Below are 12,551 nucleotides of genomic sequence, written 5' to 3'. Positions count from 1 at the left end.
CTTTGGGATGTGGTAGAACGGGAGATTCACAGCTTGAAAGTGCAGCTGAAAAATCTGCAGGAATTGCGTGATGCAATCATGGACCAGAATCTCAAAGGAATGTTTCCAACATCTTGTGGAATCAATGCAAAGGGTAGCAAAGGGTATCCAGTATTAGTATAGTGTTCCTAATAGAGTGTTTATGAAGTGTGTGTATATATATATATATATATATGCATGCATGCTGAGAACTGCTTGCATAACAGGACACTCCCCTCCCAGCACACACACACACACACACACACACACACATCTGGCCTATTTAAAATAAATATACATATACGAATGCGAGCTTTTGTGTGAATGAATGCCGCAATGTCCACTAGATGTCAGCCTTGACCTGTATTCGAAAATATGCTTCAGAAGTAGGCCAGAGATTCGGTGATGATGTGCCATTTGATTATATTTATCCGGCAATGTTAAGATATTCTACTTATGCGTATTTCTGCTTAGCATTGCCCGTTGGGCCTAATTGACATGTCACCAAAACCTGTCTAAAGATTATATTAAAAAATCACTGATGTCACACAATTGCTGAGTTTATGGGCCTGGCATGCTTTTCGTTTTCAAGCAACTTGGCCCCTGATACAGTTGGAGAGAGATGTACTTATTGTAAGGCTGATGACACATTTTAGCATAGACAGCTCTGCCCCTGGAAGCGATTACAGACTGGGGGCACCCGGGATAGTGTGTGTGTGTGTGTGTGTGTGTGTGTGTGTGTGTGTGTGTGTGTGTGTGTGTGTGTGTGTGTGTGTGTGTGTGTGTGTGTGTGTGTGTGTGTGTGTGTGTGTGTGTGTGTGTGTGTGTGTGCTGGGAGGGGAGTGTCCTGTTATGCAAGCAGTTCTCAGCATGCATGCATTCTGGAAGTGTGGCTCCTGTGGTTGGCTGTCCTCTGTGTCACTGTCGTTAAAAAGCAGTTGCCAAAAGAAATGTCTTCTTTACAGGGTTTGGCTGCCAGCTTCTGGGGAAAATGGATGGGATCTGAGAAGGACTAACTGATGAAAAGGTGCTCACAATCAAATTCACACACACTCTTATAACAAACACTTGTGGGTAAGGGGATATGCAGTGATACATCAGGCATCTCACTGAGTCATGTGCTAGCGTCTGTGACACACTGTTGGGGAAGTGCAGTCACAATATCAAAATGTTTGATTGCAATGTCAGAAATATCAGGTTTGGTGATGCCTACAAATTCTGAGGTACCACATTTATTGGGTGTTTACTGTTGAGGTGTGTGCCAGTACAGAAAAGCAGGAGGGGTGGTTGTGTGTGAGTGTGAACGTGTGTGTGTGCGAGTGTGAGAGAGTGACACAGGAATGTGTCAGAGTTCCTGCAAGCCACTATGCTCCTAAACTGCAGCAAATAAACATTCCTCTGCTTGTGTGTCAGTGTTGAGCCCTCGCCCACTATCGCTGTAAAAACACAGCCAGTAATTAAAACCAAAAAAAAACACCCTTTTCCCCCTTTGTCTCAAACAACAGTGTACTAAAGAATATGTAAAGGCTATAAGGTAGAAGGTAGAAGATAGACAGGTCGTCAAATACATTCACACAGCAATAAAGAAAAGCCACATTAACACTCATAATGGTGTTTGTTTGTGAAATGTTAAACATCATGATACTGTAATCTCTCAGCTGCTTGTTCTGATAGAAGTAAAGTTAAGCTCAGACTTGAAACCTGCTTACTTTGACACAACTAAATCTTATCTGTTGCTTCATTGGATTCAACCCACTCTGTGCCCAGATTTTATGAAGAAGTTGGCAACATTGCTGAGGTTTACCATATATAATGTCAGATGTCTGTAAACATCTACTTCTATGGGTTGTACTCCTCAAAGAAATTCCCTGTCATTATAGCTCTGTTTATAGGAAGATTGACATTGTGTCCTATCAGAGGATCTTGTGTATACAGTGGTTTACTGTCACCGGCTGACTCACAGTTTTCCACCACCAGGACAGTTGTAGAGCGTCCAGATCAACATCGAGATACAGACTTTTTGATAGCACTTATCACAATGCAATATTTTATTTGCTGCTCATCCATCTGAGTTGATTTTGTTAACTTGTTTGAGTGAATCTCATTATGGCTTTGTAATTTCTATCCTTATGTCAAACTTAGACCCCACTCTTCCCAAGATACTGTGGCAAATATGCTATCTGTGTTTTAGAAGAGAGCATGGCTATGTTGTCATTGAAGACTCTCTGCAGTCATGTGGTTTAGAAGATGATTTAGTCTGAATGAAAATGGGCCAATTGGGAACAGCCCATCAAGCCAATAGAGATAACTGAGGGGTCATGATCTGTATGTGTGGGGGGTCGATAATGCAGCGTGAATTAATACAGGCGGCACACATGCACACACAGGCATGTACACACATATTGTGACATCACACACACACACACACGCACACACACACACACACACACACACACACACACACACACACACAAACACACTCAGACTCCACAGTAACGGCACTGCCCAGTCCACATCTCCCTCCACAGGGGCACCAAGGCTGACCATAAACATCATACTGATTGCTCACAGTGGTCCAGTGGTCAGTCCACATTCCCACCCTGATTCACTATCCGGAGCGAACTCAAAAACGGGAAACAGTGGTTTTAGAGCAGCTGGAGTTTTGTAGACAGGAGTGAATGTCTCTCTTGTTTCAAAATCTGTCCTCCTATCATTCCCTTTATGCCTTCAATATCTCATTCTCTGTAGACACATGATAACTTAATGGATTTGGACTTGAATTAAGTTGTGTGCATTGTAAATGCGGATGAGATAACATATCAGAATCTCAGATTTATGGAGCAAGTTTCCATCGCTTATTGAAAGGCAATTAACTGTGTGTGTATTGTTAGTTATGAATGTAATGCCCTCTTCTCTGTAGGGCTATGACAGGGGTGTTGATCACGGAGTGATGGAGATGTTATGAGACCGGAGCCATTGTGATGTTGGGTGGCTGTTACTTTGGAGCTGCCATCTGTTTGAAAGGTCAGTTGCTAGGGTACAATTCTTCTGGACTCTGTCTGCTTCCCAGCTGCCATCCTCATGCATGCACCCATCCACACACACACCCACGCACGCACGCATGCAGACACACACACACACACACACACACACACACACACACACACACACACACACACACACACTAATATCAGATCCTGCTGTGTATCTCTCTTTTTGTTACTCTTTTAGGCCTCTTGCACAGTTTCCTCCTAAGCCCAATAACCCCATACACTCCTGAACCATTCTGCAAAGCATATAATTTAATGTGTGACCATAGTACTATACATCCACATTCTTCATACACCCCACCCAGTACCCCTATTGAGCCACCCATTCCTGAACAGTCACTCAGTAGGGGAAACATATTATCCACAATTTCACTGGAATTTTAATAGGAAACTGTTCTTAGCTATTGAGCTATTTTATATGGTACAGTATATCATCTTCTCCACAAAAAATATATTTGGTACTTGACCTGTTTACTTTTCAGTTCTGTGGGGAAACAATCTGGGGACGTGAAAAAGGCTTCCTTACTTACAGTACACACATCAGCAGTGGAGGTGCTCTGTAGGAAAATACTCCCCTTAAAAAGTGGCACTCAGTCAGCCTTTGGACAATGGCAGGCCAGTGTGGTTTTGTTTCAAGTTACTTAATTAGTGCAATTATTCAATTAACTTTATATGACTCCTGGCCCCAGTGTTGTTGGTGAAGTTGTTTCCCAAGTTAAGCGTCCCGTTAAGACGTTTAAGCATACTGTTTGAATTAAGTTATTTTTATTGATAAAAATGGGAAATAGATTAATTCCGTGGGGAAACTTATAAGCAATTAGTAAATGTTGTGTGTTGGGGCACCATTTGAAGTGACAGTAAAATAAAGACATTAAGGAGTTACTCCATGAAAAGGATTATGGCTAAATGTTGCTCCCTAGACATTCTAGCAACTATTAAAGGTTCTGTCATGTGTGATCATGTGAAAGCCATTCTATTGTGGCAACAATGTCCCTTCAACATGTCTTGATCTTTAATTGGGAACCAACTGGGATGTGAACTGAGAATTATATCTTCTCCCCATCTCGCTGTGGTACTCCTCTACCCCTCTCTCGAATTCTCTTTCTCTCTCTTGTCTTGCCCTCCTACATCCTTCCCTCCAGCCTAGCCCCAGCCTTGGCTTCAGAGAGATGGTGAATAGACTTTGTGGAGCTGTTGTTTTTGTTTGTGCCTAAAAGTGTTTGTGCCTTTCCCACCATGGCTCCCTGCTCACCGCCTGGCAGACCCGTGTGTCAAAGGTGGCTGCAGGAGAACAGACTGTGGGAACAGCCGGTCGGCCTCTCCCGGTCCCCTGCTCCCCAACCAGAGGGGCAGCCATCAATCCAAGACTCCCTGACCCCCCCCCCCCCCCCCAATACACACACACACACTCTCAAACAACACAAACTCACCCCACAACCCGCACACCCTCTCCCAATAATCCGCGGAAGCAATTTCATCTCGACTCGGGTGGCGGCCCATTGTCGCCAACCCCTTCAATCTTTCCTTATTAACTCTCGCTTTGTCCCGCATCCGAGCTCCTGGACTCATCTCTCCTGCATTCCGATCGGGACTGCTCCCAGCACTCCCAGGCAACCTCCATTCCCTAATCCCACCGATCCCCCCCCACCCAACCCACCCCAAGAAACTCTTTCTATTTTTTTCCCAACCTGCCGATCACCTACTTACAGAGTTAGCTAGGGGCATTAACTCCATGGGTTTTCTGAAGGGAGAGTGTGAGGGAGGGGGGGTATGGAGGAGGGAGCCACAAAGTGACTCCAGCCCAGACAATTAGAACAATGGGCCATGCCAGTAGGGGGCTAACTCACAGCGTCACGCCTGGACGGTGGGGTATTTTGTCGGTTTAATGAATTGTCCGTCAGGCCAGAGCCGCATCGCAGGCCGCGCAGGGAGAGGCCAGCAGGGACCCAGACACTAAGTCGGTATTTATTACACTGCCTTTGTCACTAATTGAGCTAATTATCACTGACTCCTCAGCACTCCCACAATGACGGACCCCCCCCCCCCCCACCCTCCTCCCACCTCCCTCTCACGCCTGGGATTTGAACCCTGCCTTGCCTCTTTCTCTCCTCCCTCCCTCTCTTTCTCTCTCACTCCTTCTCTCCATTTGACTTGTCTCTCTCAGGTTCTCAGGTTCTCAACATTCTTTGATTGCAAAGGCATTTTTTCACCTTTTCACTCATATAGAGCGTTTCTATTTTTTTTTGTAAAAAGTGCTTTTGACAAATTACGTAAATGTGTCACCCTATTATTAGTGTTTGCTCATCATCTGTCTGTTTTAGTCTCTCTTCCACCACCAGTTTGTTGTCATCCTACCTTCTTTGCTTTCTTGTTCTTTGTACCTCCTGTTGACCTGCTGATATTCTCAATCCATCCCTACATCAGCTCTCAGTCCACTGTCCACTCATCCCTACCATATCTGTTCATATACTGGTTCTGAACTAGATCCTGGTTCTGCTGACTGATATCAGTCTTTTCAGTGTACCCTCAATTCTTCCTATGACTTGACCTCCAGCTCCAGTAGCCACTTGTAGCTCAGCACTCTTCTCAGTCTAAATCTCATCAGTCCAACTTCTTTTACCATTCTGTGCTCTCCTTCTCCCTGCTCACTGTCCCCCCAGGGACACTCCCAGTGTTCTCATGGCTGGACCTGAGGGGGTGTGGGTGGGTGTTGGCAGGCTGAGTGTGGCCGTGCGGCGCTCTGCCTGGCTGACCCTCAGTGCCCCTGCGCTGTGCTGCGGTGGGCTGGGGAGAACTGCAGGGTGCCTTCCAAACTCCTGTGGTTGGGATTAACTGCCAGGGAGTGGGGGGGGGGGGGGGGGGGGGGGGAGGGCAGACTGCAGGCTTTCATTATTTATTCTATTATTTCTTTCTTTTTTTGACATTAAGTAAATGAAGCAAAACATTTGGTGCTGTAAAAGCCTATATAATAGAAGCTATGTGCAACTGGTATCCAGGACCCCTCTGTGGTGGAGTTGGGAAGCAGAGATGCAGGGCTGCTGCTGTGTGCTAGGGAAAGACTACTTTGCTAGTAATAGGATTAGCAGTGGAACACCCAGGGACGTGCTTTTATGCTAACGGTTGTCAAAAGTATCCTAAGCACAGACACTATGTCCAACACAATGGCATTCATAGACAAAATTAAATGAGAGAAATATACTCTGTTTAAATGGCAACTTATTTGAAAATATAAACTTTATTGTTCTATTATACAATACAAAACAATTTCAAGCTAAATCTTTGAAGAAAAATATCTAAAATGCTTTAGAATTTTCTCTATAACAGTATAAAGATCCACAGAAATAAATATTTTGTATATTTACATAAACGAGAATAGTAATATTCAGTGCATGACAAAACACAGGTGGTAAGAGAATTGAGCAGGGAAGTAAGAACGTTCAGACAGGTTTCTAATGTTGGTCCTTCTTTTCACAAATCTGTGTAAACTACATCAATACAAAATTTAATAAGAACATAAGAAAAACATTACCGGACTTGTGACTAATGATAGCATATGCACTCCCATCCATTGGCTACAGCTAACAGGTGTGTAAATCATTCCCTCAAATTGCAAGTAACTTCAGCATAAATATATATTTATATATATATTATTTACAACATTTTGGTTCTCTTAGCTGATATACAATATGTTTCCCTTCACAGTGGCTGTATATTTAAGGGTCTGTTCCATCAATTTATGGTGCACAGCTACATGCACCTAATTTGAATGGAAAAACCCTCTGTCCACTGTAAACTTGGGAAGATATGGGATTATCTTTTACACTTGTCACATTTTGCCACAGGGTTTAATGTATTTTCTCTTTGTCATCCTACTCCACTGGTAACAGAATCATTTGTAATTTCAGGGACAGGCTTGCAGGCAATTTTTGGCAATACAGTCCCCGTTTACTGAGACTAAAGACGTTTTCCTGCTGATCTCCCACACCCTCACATACATGTAGATATTCCTCAATATTCAGTGCATTGATACTATATTCAGACTTCTCTGATTTACAAAGATTTCATTAGTGAATTCTAGGTTGATAAAATGGTATCTAAGATTTTGTTATCTTTGGAGACTGCTAAATCCGGTCATTTCATCTCAGTACCATGGTGCGGTAAATCACGCAGTGGTAAATCATGGTTGAGGTGAGCAGATTCCAGAGAAATCTAAACAAAGGGGGCATATGTGGTGAGTTATACAGGAAATCATAAGAGGTTGGGCTGCGTCCAGGACTTAAGTACATAGCAATTGGGGACAGCATACCCCAGGAGATATACTTCACACAATTTTATGTGAGAAAAGTCAAACTGCAGCAAAAGAAAACAAAACACTGATGTTAAAATAACCACCCTCTTGTTAGAGTTCTTCACCGGTTTATGAGAGAACATGCTTGTGGTTCTCTGGCCACAGAGACATCTGTCAGACATTGTGTCCAGTTCCTCCTCTCCCCTCACTTCTCTCAATTCTCTGCTGTAGAGGGGAGACTAGTAGTACCTTGAGAGATGGGAAAGGGTGGTGGGCCTCAAATCCCAAAGTCTCTCTCAAACCAATGTTGGCTGTTAATCTTTCCCTGCAATTCTATTTCCTAGGTCACTACTTTCTTTACCCAATCTGTCTTTGCTCCTCGCCTTGGGAAGCCATATTGAGGATTGGTTTCCATTCCATTCTACATGGCTGGATACAGCATTTGAATACCCTCTTATTACCAGTAAACACACACACACCCACACACACACACACACACACACACACACACACACACACACACTCTCCTTCTACACCATGGTGCTTTTCGCTCTAAATTCCACCAAAACATTAATTAAACTGTAGTGCTGTTTGTTAATCTCCCTGTAATCACTTAACTCCACAAATCTCTCTCTACCCTTCCCTATACCTCCCTAACCCACAGCATCCCAAATACCAGCTACCTCTATCTATCTATCTCTCTCTCCTCCTCTAAGAACCTCATCTCCCCACTCCCATTCCACCTAGCCTTTTGCCACAGCTGTTATTTTGCCATCAAAGACACTGGTGTAATGTCTGGGTGCTGGTGCAGTTGAGGCAGCTGACATGGCAGCACCAATGGAAAGTGCAGTGGCACCTCTCAGTGACCCTCTCAGTCCGGGTCTTATATCCTCGCCCGCAGCACAGCAACTCACACCCATCTAGAGCCGGAGAGGAGCTGTTGCAGGTTCGCCCAGAGGTGCCATGGGTCCCTGTTTTGCCATTGTAGGAGCAGAAATTGGGTGACTTCTCGAAGTAGACCAGGTCCCTGGCTGAGGGGGGCTTATGGGCGGGGTTCTCGGGCTCCAGGTGGCGAGGGTCAGCTCGGTGAGAGGCCCGATTGCTGCCCTTGTTGGCGTAGATCACGCGCGATGCACCATCGAAACGGTCCTTCAGGAAGTCCCCCACTGCCCGGAAGCTGGGCAGTCGCATCCAACAGGTGCGCACGGTGCAGGAGCCGGACATGCCGTGGCACTTACACTCCTGACGCATCTCTGAAGACACTGTCTGGAGAGAGGAGAAACGAAGCATTAGCCATGGAACACCAGGAACAGCCGAGAGGGGAACGTGAAGAGATCATGGGTTAACCCTGAGAAAGTGGTTGATACTCTACTATCATTTCAGAGTGAGAGAGGACAAATGAAGTGCTGTTGATGAATTGACCACATCTCTCACCATTCTCCCAGCCTCGTTGTTGTGTAGGTTGGTGAGGTAGCGGAGATCTCGGCCCCTCTCGCTGGAGTCCACGAATTCTCGGCTGAACATTCGGCCAAAGTCCACATTGTCACTGCAGCCTCCCCAGTGCCAGTCTGGCCCCCCAGGCCCCCGGCGCCGGTAGTCACAGGTGCAGGACTCGATGGCTCCCTCTGAGCAGGAGCGGGCCACAGCATGGGTCACCCCCGCACTTGTGATTGCAAACACAAATGCTGTCTCTCGGCAACCTGAAACAGCAACAGCAGGCATTCCCTTCAATGCTACATGCAGTCGTTTTCATGTGGATTTGCCACAAGGATGATCAGCATCTCAGCATCACAAGATATGCAAAGATAGGCTTTTCCTAAGGCCTACAGTATAAGTGATTCCATGACATTCTGCCCAAAATTGCCCATTCGTTGCCTAGTGAGCAGACAAGAGAGACTCACCACGGTTGACAATTTTGCCAAATATTGCCGGACTGTGGGTGGTCGGGCAGTTCCAGCGGCGGTTGCGGAACTGCCACTTGCACTCCTTTATGGCAGTGTGCAGACCAGCAGCAATGGCATGCAGGATCCCAGGGTTCTGCCGAATCAGCCTGCGCTGCCTCCGGCTCAGCAGAGCCAGGCTGGGGTCCAGGACCAACTGCACGTTCTTGGAGTTGGTGAGGAGGTTGGCAGAGGAGGCCACATTCACGATCCCCCTGGCACAATAGGGGACAGGGTGAAATAAGAGTTAGAGAGTTCTGATGTGTTTTATGTTCAAACTTACATGTTTGTATAGTTCTCATATCTTTATAATAAAAAGTGTTATAATGGAAACTGCTTGTTAACCTTAACCTCAAAAGTGTTGCAAATTACAGGATGACGGATAAAGTAATTAGGCCTAAACAATTCAAAGAGGAATTATGGGAATTTATTCCCATTGCATAAAATAAAACTTCCAATATATTTATTGCAACGCTGTTGCAGTAACTGGACATCCATTGGGCCTTGCCGAAGGGCCTACTTTATGCGATGTGATTATGGGTGCCATATTTCATAGTCAAATATATTTTATGGTTTCACTTATGCAGCCTAATTGTTCTCTGTCTCCTCCCAACAGTTCAGAACGGCACAAAATTATTCAAAAGACTGACCCAGACAGTTATGTGGTTGAGGCATTGGAACATTAATAATTATCCCATCTTCGGATACTTGTTTCAATCCAATTTTCTTCTCTCTCACTGTGTATTTTTCTTATTTCCTTGGCATATTGCAGAGATAGGGATTGGTTCAACAAGTTAGACTAACTGCAGTGACATTGTGAGAGTGTCTAATATTGATTTGAACTTGAAGTATCCCTGAAGTCTCTGAAATAATATTTCTGCAACTCTTTATCGTAATCAATGAACTCATTTGACAGCATGCAGAAGTAATCAACGTGGCCTGCTTGAAATCTCATAATTAATTGTCCTCTTGAGTAAGTGTAAGCAAATAATTAATATACAATGTTCAATTTTTTGTTTTATAGTTCATAAAAGTTATGCAGACATTGGCAATTGAATGCATATTTAGAGTGTATTCTATATACACTGGAATGTTCAGCATATTACGAGAATACGACCCTGAATACGACCTGGAATGGAATTTCTTTCAGCCATGAAATAAATCCATATTTAATTTATCCCACATTGGACTGAAAAATGTTGTCTCGTGTTCAAGCCACACTGTCAAAATGAGAGAGAGAGAGAGAGAGAGAGCGAGAGAGAGAGAGAGAGAGAGAGGGAGGGAGGGAGCAGGAGGAGGAGAGAGAGAGAGATGAAAATTGAAAATTGAATAAACATGGTCTGCAACCGTTCCCAAAATAAACGAGAACTTTATCATACTGAAAATAATACTTCCCTTTATATCAATAATTTGATGGAGAGGGCAATTCATTTCGATTGGAAATGCAGACTAAATTAGGTTAGTTACGCTCCCGGTAATTGGTAGGTGGTGTCCAAAGACCCTCAAAACGTAATGGTTTGTGGTTGCTGTTTGGTTTTCCAGAAGAAATGAACAGAAATTGTGAATCTGTTGCCAACAATAACACATTATTCCGAGCATTGACTAAGTGTTAATATACAGTTGATATGGGAGAACTGGAACTTTAAGTCAATTTAACACTAACCCAATGTCTCATTAGCAGCATGCTCCGTTGAAATGACCATATATGAGGCGAATGAATACATGACACATTAACTCAACTTACCACCACCGGCCGCTATTGTTGACTGCCCCCGTGCCTGAGAGCGAGGATACCAGCAGGATGCACGCGGCTTTCACCCCGAGAAGCAACGCAAGGATCCGCATTGTGTCTTCAATTAAAATATGAAGAGGAAAATGTCAAACTTTCTTAGAAATTCTGAATACTGATATCAACTGATTTTAATCTCCTGACATAAAATTGATTTTAAAACAAACTCCTGATATAAAACTGATTTATGGCAAAGATGTATTTTCTGCCTAATAAATCTCCTGAAATACACAATGTCTCCTCCTCCCCCGTCATGACACATAAGTAAAACTGTCATTGATTAGGAAATAATAGGCCAGTGTTTATTTTTACTAGGCCTATGATAAAGATCTCTTGAATTACCATATCTCTATATTAGAACGATTGTCTGAAAAGTGGGTTTTATTAATAGCCTATGTCTGACACCCTGTCATTTCTGCAGGTTGTCATATTAGAGCAGGTATCCGTAATGTGTACTCACCACACCACATTCCAATGAAAGGATTTTGAAGGTGAAAAAGTAGCGAGTAGCCTAATTGACTGGAATGAATCTGGTGAGAAGACAGGTTGCTAAATGACTCCTTGTCTAGTGCTGAAGTGTCCAGGCAGGGATGCTGCTGCTGCTGCAGTCTTCTTCACTCTCTCTCTCTCAGTGATGCTCTGCACAGCGCATTGAGCGCGTGGGACAGTCCCGAAGACTTGATCCCCTCGGTGACTGATAGGCGACACATTCTTCTCTTATTGAGCGCTACAAGAGGAATAAAAAAGGGATTTGCTGCTCTCATCTCCCTCAGTTTTTTTCTGCCCCTTTTCAATAGGATTGGAAGGAGGGATAGTTAATTCTCTTCAGGGCACAATGAATAAAGAAAACAAAACCGGACAGAAAGAGGAGAAAGGGAAAGATAAAAAAATAGGGCAATCCACAATGTAAATTGCACATATTACTAACGGAATCTCACGGTAATCAAATAATCCATCGATTCCTTGTAAATGAATGCAATAAATGCGTGTAGGCCTAGTATTTTCCCACTGGCCATGCTCTTCCACATCCAGTCTTCCTGAATTAAGTCCCTCTCAAAACACTGATGTGTGTGTATGGAGATTTTCTGTGGGTGCGCACAGTTTGGTGTTCTCTCATATGCTGCGCGAAGCTTGTGTCACGGTACAGTACAGTTACAGCGGAATATGAGCCATCTAAACTGCCCTTTTTACCCGATGGTTGGATTACTCCCTTAAACCGCGTCTCCTCCTTCTTTCTCAAACACACTCGTATACATTCTCAAGATGTTTCCAGAGGCGTATAACATTTCTTTCCATTCTCCTTCCCTATATTTCTTCATTGTGATAATTAAATAGCAATTTATGCTTTTTTCTCCTCCTAAGTAAAGATAATTATTGACCAAAATGCTGAATCACTGATTCCGGGAAGGGTGTTTAGAGACTACTGAATCATTATTAAATTCGATATTCAAGTTTGAGATGGATAA

The 12,551-nt window shown here is 43.9% G+C and overlaps 1 protein-coding gene across 1 annotated transcript; it reads right to left on the bottom strand.

Moving 5' to 3' along the window:
• Positions 1-8,130: 8,130 nt before the first annotated feature.
• On the bottom strand, positions 8,131-11,141 carry wnt1 (wingless-type MMTV integration site family, member 1; the record flags this gene model as incomplete). Its single annotated transcript, XM_083676091.1, has 4 exons — positions 8,131-8,622; positions 8,791-9,056; positions 9,258-9,511; positions 11,041-11,141. The coding sequence occupies 4 exons, from the start codon at positions 11,139-11,141 to the stop codon at positions 8,131-8,133; spliced, it is 1,113 nt and encodes a 370-aa protein (XP_083532217.1).
• Between the last annotated feature and the right edge of the window lie 1,410 nt (positions 11,142-12,551).

Source organism: Argentina silus (assembly GCF_951799395.1).
Source record: "Argentina silus genome assembly, chromosome: 8".
Taxonomy (NCBI): Eukaryota; Metazoa; Chordata; class Actinopteri; order Argentiniformes; family Argentinidae; genus Argentina; species Argentina silus.
Note: the sequence above shows the minus strand (reverse complement) of the source record. Positions and strands in the feature narration are given on the sequence as shown.